We start from the raw sequence: 24,212 nt of genomic DNA on the forward strand, positions 1-24,212 counted from the left end.
TGTTTCAATCTCGGCATCAATTTTGTCTTCGAGTTGTAAAATTTTTGTATCTTGCACCTCCAACTTCGGGGAAATACGTCCTTCTTGCTCTTCCAGTTCAGCAGAGATCTGCGATGATATCTGTGCTGAAATTTGCGCCGCCATTTCGGATATTCGTGCCTCTAATGCTTCAATCTTCGATGTTATACGGTTCTGCTGCGATTCTAGCTGAGATGACATTTGCGACGAAATTTCAGACATAGATGTCTCCTGTGATTCCATCTGTGATCCATGCTTCAGCTGGCGCTGCTTTCATACTCTTCGGTTTCCTCGTTTGCATATTTCTAGGCATTTCTAGAATTTGCTACTTGTTTACCAGCTATAAACTCACCAGCTATAACTACAAATGCACGATTATAGCTTATCGAATAGCCATATGTGCGTGTATATGTGAGTGATACTTCCACCGATGATTGCCTACTTTTGGGAGTATCTCAGATATATGCATGTGTTTGTGCGTTTCTCTCCGCTGCTTGTGTGGACATAATGATTGATTTGTTTATGTGCATACAAGTCACTGCTCAGTATCGGCTTAGAGATGATAGTATCACTTATAAATAAAAAAATAAATAAATGTAATGCGCGATAACCTCCGAAGAGATCTAAGGCCGAGCTTCTCTTCCAATTTGCGTTGTGCTCCTCTTAATTTTCCCTACAAATTTGCCGGACGGGACCTAAATGTTTTATGCCGACTCCGAACGGCATCTGCAAGGCAGATGAGTTTTCACTGAGAGCTTTTCATGGCAGAAATACACCCGGAGCGCTTGCCAAACACTGCCGAGGGGCGACCCCGCTTGGAAAAATTTTCTTCTAAATGAAAACCCGTGTTTCTAAAATTTTGATGTTACTTTGCCCGGGGTGAGAACCCAGGGCATACGGTGTGGTAGGCGGAGCACGTTACTATCACACCACGGTGGCCGCCTCTTGTTGCTAATATTCGTCACAATATCATACTAGAAGCAGCATGCAGGATTTCGCTCCGGTGCGGGGCACACGAAATATTACCCAGAAAGATATCACCTGTAAAATTTTACACTAGTTCGTAGCTATCCAAAAAGTGCCAATAAAAAACTAGTTTCAAAGTGGAAATTTGTATATATTTGCGGGGACAATTTCCACCGCCTAGGACATCGCAATATTAAATTCGCTGTTTAAAAGCATGTATGTAAACGAGATAGATGGCGAACTATTAGTGGTTCAGAATGCAGTAGAAGTGCACTAGTTTTGAACTAGAGATTCTCTTACGTTTCTGTAATTTTGAGCAGCACTGCTTATAATGTACAGATATGTATATTTCTCGATATAGGTAATGCCTAAATCATCTTGTGCTTGGTGTCGGACAACGTGGAAAAACAACAATTTATATTTTTTTAAAGTTCCAAAGGATAAAAATAGAAAGAGAAAATGGGAATAGGCTTGTGGCGCAGAATTGCCTGAAGAAGGTAGGCTATGTCAACTTCATTTTGAGAATACAGAAGTGGAGTTTCATAAAGAAAAAAACGGAAGCGTTTGTCAAAAACAGCTGTTCCAATGAAAATACGTTTACATGGACTGATGACTTTTCTAGGAGCGGTTTAATTAAACCAAGCTCCATATTCGTGCGTGAGCTGACGTGTCTGGAGACGATATTGATAAAGCTAAATGGTGACAACATTTTTGGTGGAAATAATTTTATGGCAGCTATGCTAAACGCGTCAAGTAATTTGCGAATTTTACGACTTTATTTTAAATGTCGAAGGCATTTTCGAATTAAGTTCCTAAACAAGTCTCTGAAATATAAATAAGTTTATTTTAAAAACATTATCATTGTATTTTCCTCATTACCTATCAGAGTGAGTTACAAGCCTTTCTACAAATCTAGGCAAAAATGCTTCAAATTGGTGCAAACTATTTTTTCCTGCCGTTTTAGACCCTCACCTCTCATGCCAGTTAACTTTATTCAAATAGCCCAAGCCGTCTGGTGGACACTTGTAGTTGAAGGGATATTTTTTTAGTCTACTGATTGTACCGGGTATTTGGATTTTTCTTTTTGCACATACACCGAAATAATATCGTAAAAGTAGTACTAAATTTTTCCCCTTTTTCACTACCCTAAAATTCATACACAAAAGCAATAAAGCTGCGGAAAAAGTGACTTTATGTTGTTGACATCACCTTTATTATTTCATCATGGCGTATGTACAGGGGCGGATTAACAGGTAGGCGGAAAAAAAAGATAAAATTGTAGAGAGTGAAAGAAAAATATTGTTACGAATATTAGCAAAACTAAGGAGTGCTGCCAGCTCTAAGCCGATCTAAGCAGTGACGTGAATGCACATCAATAATTCAATCATTATGTATCTACATAAACGAATAAATAATTGCGTCTACACATATGTACACATTCCGACGAGCAACATTTACATACAAGGCAGCAAGAGATGAGATGTCACACACCGATGAATTTACTTATACGCTTATGTGTGTGCGGGAGACTGTAAACTACAAACACATGCATATACCTTATCTGAGTTGTCACAAGAGAGAGCAATAATTTGTGCACGTAGTTGTGGCTGGCGATTTTGTAGCCGAAACAACTAGTAACTTCTGGAAATCGAAGAGCTTAGAAATATGCAGCGTAAACTATAAAAGCGGCGCCAGCGAGTAAGAAGTAATTCAGTTTGATTTGAATTGTCAAGCAGTTACGAGTATGACGATATCTAGCGAGCAATAGCACTATTATTTTGAAAGTCAGTTTCCTTTAAGATATCAGTTTGGTTATTAAGCTATTCGTTGCACAGTTTGAGTGTTATTGTGAAGTATTTTAATAAAGGCCATTTATCCGTTATTCAATATTGGAGTTATTTATTCAACAGTTTAGCGATACGATCCTAGCAAAAGGGCAAATAAGAGGATTTGCAAGTAAAAATCGTTACAATTGGTGTCAGAAGAGGAATTGTTGAATAAATTCCAGAGGACAACAACGACATGGCAAAGTTCAGTGAATTGAAGATCCAGCAACTAAAGAAGGAGTTGGAGAGCCGTGGATTGAATACAAGCGGCGTTAAGCTTGAACTTCAGGCACGGCTACGAGAGGCAATGGAAGCGGAAGGAATTGATGTGGAAAAGTATGACTTTCATCTTGATGGCGAGGAAGTAACAAAAGTTGAAGAGAAAAACGAAACATCGCAGACAGTTACGAGCACAGACTTGAACATGATTTTGGCTGCAATATCTGCTCAAACATCGACAATGTCATCACAACTAGAATCGCAGGAGACACGCATAACATCCAAGATTGAAGCACAAGAAACGCGAATGTCAGAAATGTCGACACAGATTACATCCAAGATGGAAACGCAATTGGAAGAACAGAAGACATATATGGCATCCCAACTGGAATCGCAGGAGACACGCATAACATCAAAGATGGAAGAACAAGAGGAGCGCTTATCATTGCAGGTGGCACAAATGTCTTCACAATTAGAAGCACAGGAAGCAAGGGTAACATCAAAGCTGGAAGAGCAGGATGCAAAAATCGCTCAATTTCAGGCAGAAGTCGATGATTTGAAGGGTCGTATGGAGCAGTTACAATTAAATCGTCCAGCAGTTTCAGCGAGTAATCCAAAGGTAAAAACACCATCCTTTGACGGTTCTGTTCCTTTCCAGGTCTTTAAGCTACAGTTTGAGAAGACCGCAGCAGTGAACAACTGGAATGTGGAAGATAAAGTTGCCGCGCTCTTCGTAGCATTGAAAGGACCAGCTGCCGAAATCTTACAGACTATTCCAGAGTACGAACGGAACAGTTATGACGCATTGATGGCTGCTGTAGAACGACGTTATGGAAGCGAGCATAGAAAACAGATATTCCAAATTGAGTTGCAAAACCGCTACCAAAAAGCAAATGAGACATTGCAGGAATTTGCTTCAGATGTTGAAAGGTTGGCTCATCTCGCAAATGCGGACGCACCCGTGGAATACACCGAGAGGGTAAAAATCCAGAGTTTTATAAATGGCATACGAGACGTAGAAACGAAGCGAGCTACATACGCGAACCCAAAGCTGACATTTTCTGAAACGGTATCACATGCATTGACTCAGGAAACGGCCTCACTATTGAGTAAACCAGCATACAAAGCTCATCGTGTAGAAGTGGAAAGACCAGATTGGGTAGACACTATTTTGGAAGCACTGAAGGGATCTCAACAGAAGAATGCCGGAGTTATTAAATGTTTCAAGTGCGGCAACCCAGGTCACATTGCACGTCATTGCGATCTTGATCCTAATAGTTGCAACAATGTGGGTGGCCATAAACGCAAAGCTGGAGGAGATGAGCAAGAGCGAGTAAGAGGTAGAGAGCTAGACCGGGCTATTTAATGTCCTGTGATATCTGTGTCGCAAATTGGAGGGAAATCAAGCAGTCTTACCGTCAGAGGGAATGTGGATGGCAAGGAGCGTGTACTGACTGTAGATACGGGCGCATCTCATTCCTTGATCCGATCTGATTTGGTTAACAGGAAAGTAAAGCGGTTACCTGGAGCAAGGTTGCGTACGGTCACTGGCGAGTATAATCAAGTTCAGGGAGAAGTAATATGTGAAGTCTTAATTGGGAAGGTCATGGTTTTACACAAATTCGTTGTGGCGGAGATTGTTGATGAAGTTATATTGGGAGTGGATTTCTTGGTTGACCATGACATCAAGATCGATATGCGGAGAAGGGCGATGCATTATAAGAACCAGGATGTGCCAATTAACTTCAGTTTGGAAAAAGGTTTCAGCAGTAATAGAGTAGTACTGGTGGAGAAAAGTCGACAAAGGCCACGAAAGTCAAAGGTAAAGGTTGATGAAACGAATGGGCCAAATAAATCAAAATCAAAAGTACCTGCAAGAGAAACACTGGCATTGACAAAACCTAAAAGACGTAGGAAAATGAAGCAACGAATTTTCGAGAAGGAATGCGAGGGTAGTTTCAATCCAGAGCGCACTACTGTGGGGAAATGTGGGAACGATACTGATTATGCAAAGCAAATCCGTCCAGCGCAAGCTCTACGAAGTAGTTCATCGGCCAAACAACAGAGTGTAAAGGAACGAACCAGGGTATTGAGTGGTACGATGAAACACAGGTACCATGAGAACAATAATTCGGAAAGTTTCTTGGCGGGAGATTTGGTACTGTTATACAACCCTCACCGGCGGAAAGTTGTTCCATCCAAATTTCGGTGCAGTTGGGAAGGCCCGTACAAGATTGTGAAGAAGCTCAGTGATACCATCTACCGCATACAAAGCATTGAGAAACCACGGAGTAGAAGAGTGGTACATTTGGCGATGCTAGCAGCGTTTAGATCAAGAGATTTGTCTGATCGGGACGATCAGACTTAGGTGGAGGGCAGTGTTACGAATATTAGCAAAACTAAGGAGTGCTGCCAGCTCTAAGCCGATCTAAGCAGTGACGTGAATGCACATCAATAATTCAATCATTATGTATCTACATAAACGAATAAATAATTGCGTCTACACATATGTACACATTCCGACGAGCAACATTTACATACAAGGCAGCAAGAGATGAGATGTCACACACCGATGAATTTACTTATACGCTTATGTGTGTGCGGGAGACTGTAAACTACAAACACATGCATATACCTTATCTGAGTTGTCACAAGAGAGAGCAATAATTTGTGCACGTAGTTGTGGCTGGCGATTTTGTAGCCGAAACAACTAGTAACTTCTGGAAATCGAAGAGCCTAGAAATATGCAGCGTAAACTATAAAAGCGGCGCCAGCGAGTAAGAAGTAATTCAGTTTGATTTGAATTGTCAAGCAGTTACGAGTATGACGATATCTAGCGAGCAATAGCACTATTATTTTGAAAGTCAGTTTCCTTTAAGATATCAGTTTGGTTATTAAGCTATTCGTTGCACAGTTTGAGTGTTATTGTGAAGTATTTTAATAAAGGCCATTTTTCCGTTATTCAATATTGGAGTTATTTATTCAACAGTTTAGCGATACGATCCTAGCAAAAGGGCAAATAAGAGGATTTGCAAGTAAAAATCGTTACAATATAATCAGAACTGAAAATAAATTTTACTCAAATAAACAAAAGTCAATTGACCGCATTCAAAAGCCGACGACCGACAAACTAGACAAGGTTCTTAAAAAGGACATTTCCGACTCTTTTGACAAATTGTATGAGCGTGCAAAGAAGTGTATCGAAGTGAAAGGAGAGTATATTGAATAATAAAATAAAAAAGTTTATAAATTTTCTTCAGTTGGAAGGTCATACTGGTGAAAGTCTAGCGAATCAAATTTTAAAGCTTCTTACTGAAGACTGTGGTTTAGATATTCAAAACTGTTAACAACGCATTAAACATGTCCAGGAAGTATAAAGGTGTGCAAGCATGAATATTGAGTTTGAATGAGAATGCGATCTATGTTCCCTGTTCCGCGCATTTCCACTGGTTGAAGAGCATGCTGTGATTTTTTCGCCATTATGCAGGCATATAATTTTTTTCCGCTTCCACCTATCGTTGGGGCTTTTAAAAAAGTAAAATAAACAATGAAAACACTTTGAAGACATTGTCAACTACACGCTGGGAAGCATATTCGAATGCGACGAATGCCGCTTACAATACATTTGATATCATATCAGAGGCTCTAGAAATCAGTGCTGATGATGAATCACAAAATACTGATACCCGTTACGACGTGTATCGCGAATAAAATGCAATAATTCGAATTCGGTTTCACGTTTTGCAAACGTGTGGTTTTTTGTACAGATTGTTAGTTTAGAGAGTTTAGTTTCATTCCGTGAAAAGTTCAATGATATCGAAGAAAAAACAAAACAATTATTACCTGCTGTAGGTTATACAGAAATCGTAAAACGTACTCGTCGTAGAAAAAACCAACCTAATGACGGAAATGCCCCAGAAGTGCAGAAGTAGAATTTGCGCCTCGCGATGATTTTAGGACAAAAGGTTTCGTCGAAATCATCGACAATCTTCACAGTGAAATCAAACGACGTGCAAAAGTGTATATGGAAGTTTCAGAGAGATTTGCATTTCTCATCAACTTTTCTCTAATTGATGGAGACCTCCACCAACCAGCTATGAATAACATAGTTCGTTTTTATTCTAGAGATTTGAAAAAATTTTTCATTCAAATGAAACAATTCCAAAGTTACGTGAACTCCAGATACACTGATGCACAAAAAACTCATAGTCATTTGTGTAAGATTCTAATGGAAGATCAATTAGCCGATGTATTTCCTAGCACAGAAATAGCTCTTCGGATTTGTTTAACATTAATGATCACAAATTGTTCTGCCGAACGATCCTTCTCGCAATTAAAATGAATCAAACCTGCTGAAAGATCTACAACACGACAAGAGAGACTCGAGATGTTGGATATACTTTGCATTGAGTCAGAGTTATTGAATAAAATCGATATTGATGATATAATTTATGAATTTGCCGAAAACAAATGTAGAAAACGACACGTTTAAAATGTAGATATTTATTTTATTGACATTATTACATTGTGACAATAAAATTTGCATGAAAGATATAAGTTTGTATTTTTTAATCGAAAAAAGAAGTGATCGGACGTGAAAAAAGAGGGCCCCCAAATTGATGGTTGCCTAGGGCCCCTTTGAGGGTTAATGCGGCCCTGCGTATGTATATCCATTCTAGGAGCGCGAAATGGAAGGGGAGCTCATCAATATAGAGCTGAAAGTCGCCGGAGCTTGGCCTGTCAGGGCTTCAGTGCTATTGGTTGGATGTTTTTGTTGCCACTTTAGCTAACTGACAAGTGCCCTGATATTCTGTTGCAGTTGTCCACTATTCTGGTGGTAGTCGTCACGAACAGTCTCGAGTTGCTGCAATTAAAAAAAAAAATATTCCTGAATCATATAGGGGTATATTACGGATATGGGCTGTATTTGATGTTAGTAAAACTGGTACGCTCCGGTGCTAGAACCTTCTATTACTAGACCGACTGCAGCGAGAACAATGTTGTTTGGCCATTCGAACTTTTGATTCAGTGGATTTCGGTCGCCTCTAATGACCAGCATGCTGGAGGTCATCGAGATGTCTTCATATCCGTTATGAATTCAACCCAAATTGTAATAAATTTACTTTCAATCGAGACTCTCCTGGCGGATGATGCACAATTTTCATACACGCCGTTTTTCGGATGTAAATGTTCACAAACTGTCCCTCGAATATTCTAAACATACCTATCTTCTGCACCGTATGAGGACTTATCTACATTTTTAATCAGCTCAGAGTTGTAGTATTGGCAAGAGTGATTCAACATTTGCGGACATTATTCACCGTGAGAGCACTGGTTCACGACCAGAAAGAGTCCAAAGAATCTACATTAATACCTTTTGCGCCTCTAACAAACGATTTTTGTACGACCCAAAATTTAAAGTTAGTCAAAAAGGGTTAATGCACTTGTTTACAATTTTTTTAAGCAAAACTTCCTACAACAAAAAAATATTTCAGTTGTCACTTCTACGTTGTTGGATTTGCCTTTCGTGAAACTACCTTCCGTGATAGAAACACCATTCCCTCTTTTGGTAGGAAAAAATTTATTTTTTGACGATTTTGCGCAATTTAATATTGAAAAATCAGTCTACAACTAAAAGCTCATTTCTGAAAAATGTCAATAATTTCAGAAATGGTTTTGCCTTGTAAGTGTTTTTTATCATGCTATCTTCAATATATGTATATACATATCCATGATAAAAAAAAGAATGTAGTTCCACTCAAAATTTTTTGACGTATTTGGGGGTTTTTGAAGTTTCATAATATTTGTTGTTTTGCCAGAAGCGTTGCCATATCGTTACTGTTTAAGGCGAAATTGTGGTTTTTCGGAATGGAAATTTCCTTTAGGATGAAAACGCAATGGTCATCTGAGACAATAATAATATGCTTTAGCACGATTTATGTACATACATATCGATTTAGAATACAGTAAAACATGCAATTTTATTGAAAAATAGTGGATAATGACTCATATCTTTATGGCAGCTTGATCCCTAGACAGAAAAAAATACACGAAAAATCCTGTTGTTCTAGCATGGCCCTAGAAAAAGTGTACCTCAAAAGTCTGCACATCTATGTCAATGCTAAAAGGGCACAGAATGTGTATAGGCGGGGCTGTCCCAAGGTGACCCCTGGTACAACGGGCAAAAACACTCTCATAACTAGTGTCTAACCTGCAGAGCTACAGGTTAATGTTCTCCCTAAAAAATGTTTTTGCAATTCCCTCCTAAAGCGCAACGCTGGAATTATACAATATATAAAAAAATAAAAAATGTGGACCTGTAGCCAATTTATCAAGAAATTGCGGTGTCGGTTTATAAGGACCTTCTTTGAGCAAGCAATTGACAAAAGTGTATGTTTTGTCAAAATGTTCTGAGCAAACGTATGGGCTACATTCCCTTGCTTTGCATACTTCGATTCATGTTCCTTCCACCAAAACAAATTTCGGGAGCTCGAAAAACTTATTAAAAACCTTATTTTCTAGGCTTATATTTCGTCTTAAAATATGTCCAAGGCATGGGGCTCGTTGGTTTTTCTTTTTTATTTAAAATAACTATGAACGTAATTTAGTCGTATTCGTTAATATGAAATCCATCAAAATTAGAAAAATTCGTAACATTTTTCAATCTGGTAGCTTATTTTTGGTGAAATTCTCATTGTCCCCGCAAAAGTCAAGTGGCTAACGTCACACTAAATGGAACTACCTCCATTTTTTGTATCATGATACATATCACGATTTCAAGCATGGAAAACAAGTGAAAATAAATTATGTCATAAATGATGTGATATAGACATTATTGCTATTTTATTTCTTTTCTTATTTTTATTCAGTAAAATCAAGATACTTTTAAAAATGGGTTGGTTTTGTGATGTACATTTGAAGTCTTCTTTATTAACTTTATTTTTAATCGATTTCTAGAATTTGGCCTTAGCGAAACTTGCAAATTAGAGAATATCCCTGTAACACGACCAGAAGATGCTTGGGTGTATACGCCCTGCCAGAAAAATTTTGTTATGGTGCCTGAAGATGAGATTAGCTTGGACAGCATATTGTCAATGCTGCTATCTACTATCGAACCCACAGAAGCACAATTCGGCGAATGCCACTGGAGCGTGACGGCAACAGATATGCATAACGCAAAACAGGCTTTACTATTCGAAGAGAAATTATTTATATCAGAAGTTAAAACCCGGCCATGTAAATTGGGGGAGGAAAACAAAATATTTTTGGAAACAGAATTGAATGAAATTGGTTACACGAAACTAAATATCGAAGAAAGCTATGATGGTTATGTAGTCTTTAATCGTAGTCAAATATCAAAAGGGAAAGCCAAGAATATGTGTGGCCATTGTTTACGTGGAAAATACAAAGACAATTTTTTACTAATAGCGGAAAAACGGAATGAATTCGATTATATAGACAAGGCCAGAATCGTGAGTAAAAGACACATACATATGATTGCACTTTCCGGAAATACCGCCCACGTAATAAAAAGAAGGTAACTCCACCTCAATTTTTTGACGCATATATTTGGGGTTTTTGAAGTTTCATGAAATGAGTTCCCCGTAGTTCTGCATTGGCATGACCCGTCTTATACCCATTGTAACAGGGGCAGCCCCCGTCTATACACATCCTACGCCCTTTTAACATTGACATGCCATTGTCGCGCCCTGCCACACTTAAGACTTGGTTTCCTCGGACGCGATGCCGCTATATGTAAAATGTTGCAAAGTAAAACTGTAAACACAATGCCGAGCGACGACGATATACGCCGCGGGCGCTGACATTTCTCGTATTACGCGCAGCTATTTCGTCTACTCAAACCACAATGCCGGGCGAAATTTTGACGCTTTTTGTCCAGAGTGGCCATTTACAGAAATAAAGATGAAAACAATTAAAACTTTTTCAATTCTTTGTTTAGAACTTGCGTGCTAAAACACGTCCATAATCTGGAGGGTTAACATTAATATTATAACCCTTTAATTTAAAATACAGCTAGCATATTGTGACGAATATTAGTGACACTAAGTGATACTCATATCACTGATCTGACACTAAGTAAATAAAGCAACAACAATAAAGCAAGCAGTCACTTGTATCTACATAAACGTATCAATCATTATGTCTACACATATGTACGTACACGCAGCGGAGAGAAACGCACAAACATATGCATATATCTAATCTGATATGCTCACAAAAGTAGGCAATCATTTATGCAAGTATCACTCACATATACACGCCCATATGAGAAGCTATAACGTGCACCTGTAGTTATAGCTGGTAAGTAAATTAAATTCTAGAAACGCCTAGAAGTATGCAAACGAGGAAATCACAGAGTATAAAAGGAGGTAAAGCTGAGAATCAGATGTCAGTTTGATTTAAGCACGCTATCTGTTGAGAAGTAAAAGTGTTATTGTGAAAGTAGTCTAATAAAGACCAATTTACATTATTAAATATTGGAGTTATTTCTTCAACAGTTTAGCGATTCGAACGTTAGCAGAAGGTTTCAAATACGAGGAATTTCCATAAATTCGTTAAAATATATACGGCGCACGTTATGTACGTTTCCATATGCTTGTATGAGCTTAAATTTTTGACAGCGCACGTACGCCAGTTAGTTGAAAACATTGATTGGAAACCCTAATATTTAGCAAATGTTTGTGCTAATTACCTTTTTTCATACATTTACAATTATTTTGCTTTAACAAAAACAAGTAAATTCAGATATTTTTAAAAGACGAGATTTCATCGTCCATTGCCGATTTGGCAATGAAGCTTTGGATGGAGCTTCTAAGAATATTAGAGAATTAGTCTGTGGTAATTTTTTCTCCAAAAGTGCAATACGTGCAATAATAACGGGGATTCTTCAAAAGTTGCTTGCTTTTGTCGTGCAACCATTTTAAGGTTTTCATTCGTTTTAAGTTACGTTGTTTTATTTTGGTTTCAGTTTAAGGTATTTAGAAATGAGATGGAGAAAAATGTGTTAAAGTCTCTAATAGATTTTTTCCTCTGGATTCCCAAAATCCGCAGCAAGACAGTAAAGCACCGACGTTCCCTCGGTCGTCCCACAAGGCAGCCACCTTGGTCCAATTCTGATTTTGCTATTTATTAATGATATCTGTACCACTATAAAATATTCCAAATTCTGATGATGTAAAACTTCTTAGGTCTTATGCGTCTATCGAAGAACGTCCCTTGCTTCAAGTGGATTTAAACTGCGTAGTTACTTGGTGCAACGTAAATTCAATGCCGCTGAACCTCAATAAATGCAAATTCATGTGCCTATCTCGAAGATCTTTGCCAGCAGCCTTTTACGCAATTAATAATTTTTGTCTTCTTTCAGTAAACTCTTTTGAGGACTTGGGAGTCAAGATAGATGCTAAACTTAGTTTCAACCAAAGCTACTGTCAATAAGGCTAGAGGTGTTCCTTCATTCGTGAAATGGTGGTCCAAAAAATTTAGTGACCCTTATGTAACTAAAGCTCTGTTCATCACTTTAGTTAGACCGATAATAGAATACGTATCAATAGTCTGGAATCCACAATATCGAGTTCATGCAGATAGACCTGAATCAATACAAAACCAATTTCTAATTTCCTCTTTAAGGAATTTTCAGTGGGACTCTGCGTATAATGTTCCACCTTATACTAGTCGGTTGAAGCTTATCAATCTTCCAACTCTTTCAAGTCGTAGAGAAATGCTAGGCGTTATATTTATGGCTAAACTCCTGAATGGACTGATTTCTAGTCCAATTTGAACGAAGTAAACTTTAACGTCCCTTCACGGGTGTCAAGACATTACAAACCTCTTCTTTTGTGGCAGTGTAGAACTAATTTCGAATTAAATGAACCTTTTCGGTGTTTGTGTGATGATTTTAACACTCATTCCAATTCATTTGTTATAACGGATTCACTTTTTACCATAAAGGAAATTGTCTTATCCTATCTTAACTCTTAACAAAAAAAATTAAATAAATTAAAAATGTTCACTTATTTAACAATGCAGTATGTATATGTATAATTTCGAACTGTTATGTAATTTCTAACTGTTATGTATAGCACTCAGCTGATGATTTTTATTCTGTAGCTGAGCAGTTTTAGATCTCGACGCTTAACGAACCTCCGCCCATCAACAACTCGGCAATAATAAATCCGTGCGTCATGCGGATGCGCCCCTCGCGCCGATCAGGCGGGCTTTGGAGGGTATTAATACGTTGGGTATTATTATTATTAAGTCTGGCCTTTCTACCTCCACATGACGGGCTTTGAACGCTAGCTTACACAGAAGCGATGCTGTTTCCTAAATCAATGCATGGGATACCGTTTCGGCAAATGTCAGCTTTGGGTTTGCGTATGTAGCTCGCTTCGTTTCCACGTCCCGTATGCCATTTATAAAGCTCTGGATTTTTACCATCTCGGTATATTCCACGGGTGCGTCCGCATTTGCGAGATGAGCCAATCTTTCAACATGCGAGGCAAACTCCTGCAAACTCTCATTAGCTTTTCAGTAGCGGTTTTGCAACTCTATTTGGTATATCTGGTTTTTGTGTTCGCTTCCGTATCGCCTCTCTAGAGCATTTATCAATGTTTCGTAGTTGTTCCGCTCTCCTTCGGGAATAGTCTGTAGGATTTCAGAAGCAGATCCTTTCAATGCCACGAATAGTGCAGCAACTTTATCCTCAGCACTCCAGTTGTTCACTGCTGTGGTCGTCTCAAATTGAATTTTGAACACCTGGAAAGGAACAGAGCCGTCAAAGGATGGAGTTTTTACCTTCGTATTGCTTGCTGCGGCCACCGTGGTGTGATGGTAGCGTGCTCCGCCTGCCACACCGTATGCTCTGGGTTCGAACCCAGCGGGGTTGCCTCTCGGCAGTGTTTGGCAAACTCTGCGAGTGTATTTCTGCCATGAAAAGCTCTCAGTGAAAACTCATCTGCCTTGCAGATGCCGTTCGAAGTCGGCATAAAACATGTAGGTCCCGTCCGGCCAATTTGTAGGGAAAATCAAGAGGAGCACGACGCAAATTGGAAGAGAAGCTCGGCCCTAGATCTCTTCGGAGGTTATCGCGCCTTACATTTATTTTTTTATTGCTTGCTGAAGCAATTTGGCGATTTAGTTGCAGCTCCTGTATACGACCTTTTAAAGCATCTACATCAGCCTCGATTTTGTTCTCAAACTGCATTATTTTTATATCTTGTGCTTCCAGCTTTAATGTTATCTTTGCTCCCTGTGCTGCGAAGACATTTGTGCCACTTGCAATGATAAGCGCTTCTCTTGTACTTCCATCTTAGATGTAATCTGTGTCGACATTTCTGAAATACGCGGTTCTTGTGATTCAACCTTGGATGTTATGGGGTTCTCCTGCGAGTCTAACTGTGTTTCCATCTTGGATGTTATGCGTGGCTCCTGGGGTTCTAGTTGTGTTTCCATCTTGGATGTTATGCGTGTCTCCTGTGCTGCCAGCTGAGATGACACTGTCGATGTTTCAGCATATATTGCAGCCAAAATCATGTTCAGGTCTGTAGTCGTAACTGTCTGCGATGTTTCGTTTTTCTCTTCAATTTTTGTTGTTATCTCTTCCCCATCAGGATGAAAGACATCATCGTCCACATTAATTCCTTCTGACTCCATAGCGTTTCGTAGTCGTGCCTGAAGTTCGAGTTTATTGCCGGTTGTATTCAACCCACGGCTCTCTAACTCCTTCTTCAGTTGCTGGATCCTCAATTCACTCCTTTGCCATGTCCAAGTTGTATTCGCAATCTTCGGAATTTATTCAACAATTCCTCTTCTGATATCAATTGTAACGAATTTAGTGAAATTCCTCCTACCTGCAACTTTCTGCTAACCTTCGTATCGCTAAACTGTTGAATAGAATAACTACAATATTCAATAATGCCAAATGGTCTTTATTTGACTACTTTGAAAATACTTCCAATAACACTTAATACTTCGCAACTGATAGCGTGATTAAATCAAACTGATTGTCCATGCCTCAGCTGGTGCTGCTTTTATACTCTTCGGTTTCCTCGTTCGCATACTTCTAGGCATTTATTCTTCTAGAATTTACTACTTGTTTACCAGCTATAAAATCACCAGCTATAAACTACAGATGCACGTTTATAGCTCCTCATATGCGCGTGTATATGTGAGTGATACTTCGACCGCTGATTGCATACTTTTGTGAGCGTCTCAGATATATGAATGTGTTTGTGCATATCTCTCCGCTTCTTGTGTGTACATATGTGTAGACATAATTACTGATTTGTTTATGTAGATACAAGTGACTGCTTAGTATCGACTTAGAGATGATAGTATGCCTTAGTGTTGCTAATATTCGTCACAATACATTTCTTTCACCACCATATGCAGAAATCGTGTGACATTCCACCATTATCAAGAAGTCGGTTTCAGTTAAATGCGGAGCTTATACCGCATCGTCGACAATTTCAATTTATGCTCAATGTTATGGTGTCAATGCAGGGCCGTAGAGAGAAAATCCGGGCCCGGGACTAAACAATTTACGGGCCCCTTATAAAAAATCCACTAATACATTTGATTAACTTGAGTTAGTGGCGTTTTATTTATGAGGATTACATCAAAAAAAAATTTTACCATATCAACTAAATGATTTTTGGACTAAGAGCTGACAATAAAATTAATACCGAATATTTACTATTTATACTATTTTATTGTAACGTAGAAATAAAATTCTGTTTAACAGCCACATATTGTTTCAAGTAATCTTTTCTAGTTATTTGGTAACATTTTAATACATTTCTGATAAATTTAATGATGATTATAAATTTTAATTATTCAATATAGAAAGCTCGGATATCAAAGAGTGGCTTTACATGTTCTTTTCGCAGCAAAATTTTTATAATAATATCAAAATTTAAATGTTTTGCCAAAAAGGATTCAACACAAAGCATGGCAAGTCCGGAAACTCGCTCTTGAGATGAAGACGATCTATGAAAGTTTTTGATTCTTCAAAGGACGCTGAAGGAACGTTCTTCTGTTTCCTCCATGCAAATCGTTCAGTAGTGCCAGTGGTCAGATTAGACTGTGAATCATCCGTACCATCTCATTTAAATTATCTTCAGAACGTCTTTTGGGTTTTCTCTTTCGAATGCCCGGAAACTTTGGCGAGATGTTCAATTGAATAGCAACTGTTTTGCATTCGTTTAAAATTGTTTCCCATTGGTTCCTGATTAACTTCAAACCAGCTAATAAGGCATCTAGATGTTGGACCTCAACATCTATGGTGGCGTTTCTAGCTTGGAGGACCACGTTTCTTTCATTAATGGTTGACAGTATTTTGAACCACATTGAGGACAGCAAGATATATTCGAACTTGTTAATGTACTTGAGAATGCCGGTATAATCGCCGTATGCTTGCGCAGTCAAATTTGGCTTTTGGCTGAAAGACTATTAAGAGAGCTCGGTACATTTTTTTGAAGAAGACCAATCGTTGTGGAGTGCTGCTGAAAATAGTAAAACAAGTAATTGCAGCCGTACAACATTCTACAGCATCAACACCACATAAATTGAGGCTGTGGGTTGCACAAGGGGAGTAATCGAGTATTCGTACCCTTGTGCACAACAATCTTCAATCAAGTATGGCAAATTAGATCAGCGATTTTCTGACCAGTTTTTTGGCTAAAATTTACGAAAGCCAAAAACCGTTCTGGAATTGTAAAATTTGTTGCTTTCAAATTGAAATGGAGTTAGCGCAAAATGGACGTAGTCAACTTGACTAGCATCAGGCATAGCATCAACGATAATAGCAAAATACTTGGCTTTCTTGCCTTTATCTAATATAGTTTCCCTCACGTGTTTTGCACAAATTTCTATAAACTCGTTCTGAATGTCGGGGGAAAGATAGGGAAATTGTAAACATTTCTGCTGCTGTTGCGAAATTCCAGCTTTCTTCAAATGATCTCTAAGTGTCGGATCATAATGGCTTATGAGATCTTAGATGCCCAAAAAATGTCCATCGTTTCGTTCACCAAGATATATACCTTCGCCTAGATCTCTTTCACCTAAAAATAAAATAGTGTCCAAAATTATATATAAAATTTCTTTCCATTTTTCAGTTTCAGTGATTAGCTGTTCATTGATAAGTGTATCAACTTTAGCCTCCTTTTGAATTAGATCTTGTAAAGATCGCCATTGAATATAACATTTAATGTGATCTTCAGTATTTTCGTGTAATGGCAGCTTATCGTATAGCTTCTTCCACACCTGGAATTTCGAATATCCGCACAACAAATTTTAGGTCGATTTAAAGTATTGGTGCTTAACAGACGACATGGTAGGCAATAAAAAGCATTGCTACTGGCACTCCACACTAACCAGTCACGCTCCACTTTCTCTCCATTTGGCAAGATTCTGTTTAACAAGGAGGTAGGAAATGCCTCGTCATGACAATCACGTGGAAAAATAACAAGGCACTTTTGATGACCTCGACGAATTATTTCGTTGACTTCTTCAGATCGCAAAAACTCATTATTCACGGTACCGATATCGAAGTCGTTTACATAATCTGGACTTTGATACAGAGTTGGTGGTATTGTTGGAAGAATTTTTGAAGATTAACCTTCATCAGTGTCACCACGAAAACTTTACAATTTCGGATTCATGTAAATATACATTTTTGTTTGATTTTTTTATTGTCTCCTCAGGCCCAGGCAAAAAATTATTATCAATATTCGTTGCTTTTGAAATTTGGCTTAAAATTTGCACATGGAACAACTAAAGACTCACGTGAATTAAAAAAAATGTCTTAGTAACTCTAAATTGCGGGCTCCCTGAGAAACACATTTTTGTTTGATGTTTTTATGGTCTCCTCAGGCCCAGGCAAAAAATTATTATCAATATTCGTTGCCTTTGAAATTCGGCTTAAAATTTGCACATGGAACAACTAAAGAATCTCCTGAATTAAAAAATATTTCTTTGTACCTCTAAATCGCGGGCCCCTTGAGAAAAACATTTTTGTTTGATGTTTTTATTGTATCCTCAGGCCCAGGCAAAAAATCAATATCAATATTCGTAGTTTTTGAATTTCTGCTTAAAATTTGCACATGGAATAACTAAAGACTCTCCTGAATTTGAAAAAAATGTCTTAGTAACTCTAAATTGCGGGCTCCCTGAGAAACACATTTTTGTTTGATGTTTTTATTGTATCCTCAGGCCCAGGCAAAAAATCATTATCAATATTCGTTGCTTTTGAAATTCTGCTTAAACTTTGCACATGGAAAAACTAAAGACTCTCCTGAATTAAAAAAAATTTCTTAGTACCTCTAAATCGCGGGCCCCCTGAGATGTTGATGTTTTTATTGCCTCCTCAGGCCCAGGCAAAAAATCAATATCAATATTCGTAGTTTTTGAATTTCTGCTTAAAATTTGCACATGGATCAACTAAAGACTCTCCTGAATTAAAAAAATGTCTTAGTAACTCTAAATCGCGGGTCCCCTGAGAAACACATTTTTGTTTAATGTTTTTTTGTCTCCTAAGGCCCAGGCAAAAAATTATTATCAATATTCGTTGCTTTTGAAATTCGGCTTAAAATTTGCACATGGAACAACTAAAGACTCTCCTGAATTAAAAAAAATTTCTTAGTACCTCTAAATCGCGGGCCCCCTGAGATGTTGATGTTTTTATTGCCTCCTCAGGCCCAGGCAAAAAATCAATATCAATATTCGTTGTTTTTGAATTTCTGCTTAAAATTTGCACATGGAACAACTAAAGACTCTCCTGAATTAAAAAATATTTCTTTGTACCTCTAAATCGCGGGCCCCTTGAGAAACACATTTTTGTTTGATGTTTTTATTGTATCCTCAGGCCCAGGCAAAAAATCATTATCAATATTCGTTGCTTTTGAAATTCTGCTTAAAATTTGCACATGGAAAAACTAAAGACTCTCCTGAATTAAAAAAAATTTCTTAGTACCTCTAAATCGCGGGCCCCCTGAGATGTTGATGTTTTTATTGCCTCCTCAGGCCCAGGCAAAAAATCAATATCAATATTCGTTGTTTTTGAATTTCTGCTTAAAATTTGCACAGGGAACAACTAAAGACTCTCCTGAATTAAAAAAATGTCTTAGTAACTCTAAATCGCGGGCCCCCTGAGAAACACATTTTTGTTTAATGTTTTTTTGTCTCCTAAGGCCCAGGCAAAAAATTATTATCAATATTCGTTGCTTTTGAAATTCGGCTTAAAATTTGCACATGGAACAACTAAAGACTCTCCTGAATTAAAAGAAATTTACGTTACCTCGGCATTCTCTATCACGAACAACTGCTGTAAAAGCGAAAACGAAATTTAAAATTTGACTAAAAACGTAAAGCTAGACCTTAAATGAAAACGTTAGATTCAGAGTACCATTAGCAGACGATATCGCCAACGCTGGTAGCGTACGTTAAGCGCCTCGTTCGCCAAACAGAATGAGGCTGTAAAATAATTGAGTCGCCTCACGGCAGTTGGCTAGCCACCCACGTGTATTCCTGCCATTAAAAGCTTCTTGAAAAAAAATTGTGTCATTCAGTGTGAGCTGTGGTGTATGAAGTAGTGGCAGTCAGGTAGAGAAAATAGGAGAAAGACAGCGTTTTTTAAGGCTTTGTAGAACAAGATCTCATCTATGCGAGTTGTCCTTTGAACGAGCCCTGTTGTTTACAGCTCAACATTAGCAAAAAAGTGACAAAGTCGACGCGTGTGTTAGGGTGGGACAATTAAAAAAAATTATTTTATTTATTTATTTAGGTCATTGGACAGTAATCCTTACAGACTATATTATAAAACTATTTAATATGATTACTTGTAGCTTAAATTATACGTAGAAACGTATGTATATAGCTTTAAAAGCAGAATTCAGCCCTTGGAAGTAAAAAATCTATAGACTCACGAATAGCGAGATTATAGGAGCATATATAGCATAGTTGGTTCTGAAGCTATCCCAATAGAATAGATAGAAGTTCCGGAGAAGTCTTTGGGGAACGTTTATGCAAATCTTTTCCCACAGGTAAGGGCAGTCAATGGTCCCCTAATGATATTATACATGAAAGTAAAGAATAGTATAGATCGACGGTTTTCCAAGGGCTTGAGCCCTAAAAGCATAAGCCTAGAAGATTAAGATGACATGGGATCCGCGAATAATAGGAGTATAACTAGCATAGTTGGTTCCATTTTAAGGTTTTCATTCATTTTATGTTACGTTGTTTTATTTTGGTTTCAGTTTAAGGTATTGTAACGAATTTTGGTAAATTCCTCTTATTCCAAACCTTCCGCTAACTTTCGAATCGCTAAACTGTTGAATAAATAACTCCAATATTCAGTAATGTAAAATGGGCTTTATTAGACTACCTTGAGAGTACTTCACAATAACACTTATACTTCACAACCAATAGCGTGCTTAAATCAAACTGGTTACTGATTACTCAGCTTGCGCTGCTTTTATACTCCCCGTAGCTTCATTCGCATATTTCTACTAAAGTATATTCGTTTCGCCTTTTGCTGTATCCCCTGCTTGGTAATTGAGCTACATATATGCATGTGCATGTGTGAGAACCAATTTCGGCTGATGACTACATGTGTTTGTGAGTATCTCTCCGTTGCGTTGTATGTATGTGTATAAATGTATGTATTAGAGATGCTAATATTCGTTACACTGCCCTCCACCTAAGTCTGATCGTACCGATCAGACAAATCTTTCGATCTAACCGCTGCTAAACTCTCCAAATGAACCACCCTTCCACTTCGTAGTTTCCCAATTGTTTGTATGCAGTAGACGACATCTTTGATTCGCTACACATGGGCCCTTCTATCTGCACCGAAATTTGGATGGAAGTCCTTTCCGCCGGTGAGGGTTGTATAACAGTACCAAATCTGCCTCCAGGAAACCTTCCGAATTTTTGTTCTCATCGTACCTGTACTTCGTCTTACTACTTGTTATCCTGGTTCGTTCCCTCACATAATCAGTATCGTTTTGACATTTCATAAGAGTAGTGCACCCTGGCTTGAAACCACCCTTGCATTCTTTTTGGGAAATTCTTTCGTTCGTTTTAGTGCATCCATTATGGTTTGTCAATGCCAGTGTTTTTCTCGCGGGTACCTTCGGTTTTGATTTGTTCGGCCCATTCGTTCCATCAACCTTTGCCCGATTTACTTCCTTTGACTTATGTGGTCTCTGTTGAATCTTCTCTAGCAGCACTCGCTTACTGCTGAACCCTTTCTCAAAACTGAAGTAAAATGGCACATTCTTGTTCTTATAGCGCATAATCCTTCTCTGCATAGCGATCCCGATATCATGGTCAACTAAGGAGTCCACTCCCAATATGACTTCATCAACAATCTCTGCCACAACGAATTTGTGTAGAACCGTGACCTTTCCAATTGGACTTGGTTATACTCGCCAGTAACCGTACGCAATCTTGCTCCAGGTAATTGCTTTACTCTCCTGTTGACCAAATCAGATCGGATTAAGGAATGAGATGCGCCATTATCTACACTGAGTATACGCTCCTTGCTATCCACATTTCCTCTTACGGTAAGACTGCTAGATTTTCTTCCGATTTGTGATACAGAGATAACGGGACATTACACAGCTGGAGCTAGCTCTCGATCTTTACATTGGTCTCACTCTTCCTCATCTCCTCCAGCTTTGTTCTTAAGACCACCCATGCTGTTGAAAGCACTAGGATCAAGATCGCAATGACGTGCAATGTGACCTGGCTCCCCGCGTTTGAAGCATTTGATAACTCTTTCACTCCGCTTTGGTGATCCTTTCAATGCCTCTGATATTGTGTTCACCCAATCTGGCCTTTCCTACCTCCACGCGGCGTGCTTTGAAAGCTGGCTTACACAGAAGCGATGCTGAATTAGAGTATGTGATACCGTTTCTACGAATGTAGGTTTTGGGTTAGCTTATGTAGTCGCTTCGTTTCCACGTCCCGTATTATTTGTAAAATTCTGGATTTTTACCCTCTCGATGTATTCCACGGGTGCGTCCGCATTCGCTAAATGTGCCAGCCTTTCAACATCCGACGCAAACTCTTGCAATGTTTCAGCAGGCATCTGGAAGAGGTTCAGTAACTCCATTTTGGTATATATGTCTCCTATGCTCGGTACCGCATCGCCTTTCTAGTGCGCCCACCAATGCTTCATAACTGTTCCGCTCCTACTCTGGAATAATCTATAAGATTTCAACTGTAGGCCCTTTCAATGCCTCGAACAGTGTAGCAACTTTATCTTCAGCATTCGAGTTGTTCACTGCTCCGGTCTTCTCAAACTGTAGCTTAAAGACGTGGAAAGGAACAGAACCATCAAAGGATGGTGTCTTTACCTTTGGATTACTCGCTGGAATAGCCGGGCGATTTAGTTGTAACTGCTCCATACGACTTTATAACGCCTCTATCTCGGCATCAATTATGTCCACGAGTTGTAAAATGTTTGCATCCTGCTCTTCCAGTTTCGCAAAGAGCTGTGATGATACCTGTTCCGCAATTTGTGCCGACATTTCAGATATACGTGCCTCTTGCGCGTCCAGTTGAGTAGCCATAAATGTCTTCTGTTATTTCAATTGTGATGTTATACGTGTCTCCTGCGATACCAGTTGAGATGCCATATATGTCTCCTGTTCTTCCAGTTGAGATGAAATTTGCGACAACATGCGTACCTCCTGTGCTTCCATCATGGATGTTATACGTGTCTCCTGTGATTACAATTGAGATGCCACTGTCGATGTTTGAGCAGATATTGCAGCCAATATCATGTTCAAGTCTGTGCTCGTAACTGTCTGCGATATTTCGTTTTTCTCTTCCATTTTTGTTGTTGTCTCGTCTCCATCAAGATGAAAGACATACTGGTCCACATTAATTCCTTGCGACTACATTGCCTCTCGTAGCCGTGCTTGAAGTTCGATCTTATTGCCGGTTTATATTCAATCCACGGTTCTCCAACTCCTTTTTCAGTTGCTGGATCTTTAATTCACTAAACTTTGCCATGTCCAAGTTGTATTCACAATCTTCTTAATTTATTCAACAATTCCTCTTCTGACACCAATTGTAACGAATTTTGGGAAATTCCTCTTATTTCAAACCTTCCGCTAATTTGAGAGTACTTCACAATAACACTTATACTTCATAACCATTAGCATGCTTAAGTCAAACTGATTACTCAGCTTGCTTTTATACTCTCCGTCGCTTCATCCGCATATTTCTACTAAAGTCGGCCAAAAGTTGCACATTGTGCAATTTGAGTTCGTATTTTCACACCGACACTGACGATGTGTGATCACACGCTTGTCACTCACTAAAATCAACAGTGAATGCAAAAGGAAAAGTCCATGCTATTTTGGCACATAATAAAAAACAGTATGCTAGCAATGTTAAAGTGACTTTTAATACGTTTTAGTTAGTATTATTAAGTTCCTTTGAACTTACATATTAATACTGACAATTTAAATATTAATTATTAATAATAATTAATTAATATTAGTAAATATTGACAATTTAACATAAGTATCTTTTTATACGTTCTACTTAGTTTTATTAATTTTCATAATTTTTTTTTTTTTATTGAATAACTTTATGTTTTGAAAATATATATTTCTATCTTTACATTTACTTTGTTTTATAGTTTTTTCTTAATGAAAAAGCGAATTTTTTAAAGTAAATTTCGCATTGAAGAAACACCATACCTTCTTTATAAAAAAAATTGTATCTGACTAGCTCGACTTCCGCGTTCTTAGTTATAAGAATATAAGTAAATTTAGTCAGAAATAGCTTGAAATCAAATAACCAAAGTCCTTTTTAATTCAAATTTTACAGTTCACATTTTCTTTTTGCACACTGTTTGGAGTTGTCACTCAATTTTTACACACACTTATGCAATTGTTTTAGTATTTGTGTGGCCGGCTCTGGTCTAGACGTTTCGCCTTCTGCAGTATCTTCTGCTTGGTAATTGAGCTATATATATGCGCGTGCATGTGTGAGAACCAACTTCGGCTGATGACTACATGGCTTTGTTGCCTTATATGTATGCCTTGTATATATGTGTATAAATGATGATTGATTTGATATACCTAGGTTTCCTAGACCCGAAAATGTCGAAAGGGGGAGATATAATAACAAATTGGGGGATTTGGGGGT

General features: G+C 38.3%; 1 protein-coding gene across 1 annotated transcript in view; it reads left to right on the top strand.

The window, feature by feature from the left end:
• LOC137241573 (uncharacterized) overlaps positions 1-24,212 on the top strand; it is a 266,619-nt gene that overhangs the window by 7,985 nt on the left and 234,422 nt on the right. Inside the window, exons 2-5 of the mRNA XM_067769140.1 lie at positions 6,594-6,725; positions 6,797-6,957; positions 9,899-9,924; positions 9,987-10,501. Of these exons, the coding sequence (XP_067625241.1) occupies positions 6,594-6,725; positions 6,797-6,957; positions 9,899-9,924; positions 9,987-10,501 (834 nt within the window). The remainder of the gene's footprint in view (positions 1-6,593; positions 6,726-6,796; positions 6,958-9,898; positions 9,925-9,986; positions 10,502-24,212) is intronic.

Source organism: Eurosta solidaginis, chromosome 2, assembly GCF_040869045.1.
Source record: "Eurosta solidaginis isolate ZX-2024a chromosome 2, ASM4086904v1, whole genome shotgun sequence".
NCBI classification, from domain to species: Eukaryota; Metazoa; Arthropoda; class Insecta; order Diptera; family Tephritidae; genus Eurosta; species Eurosta solidaginis.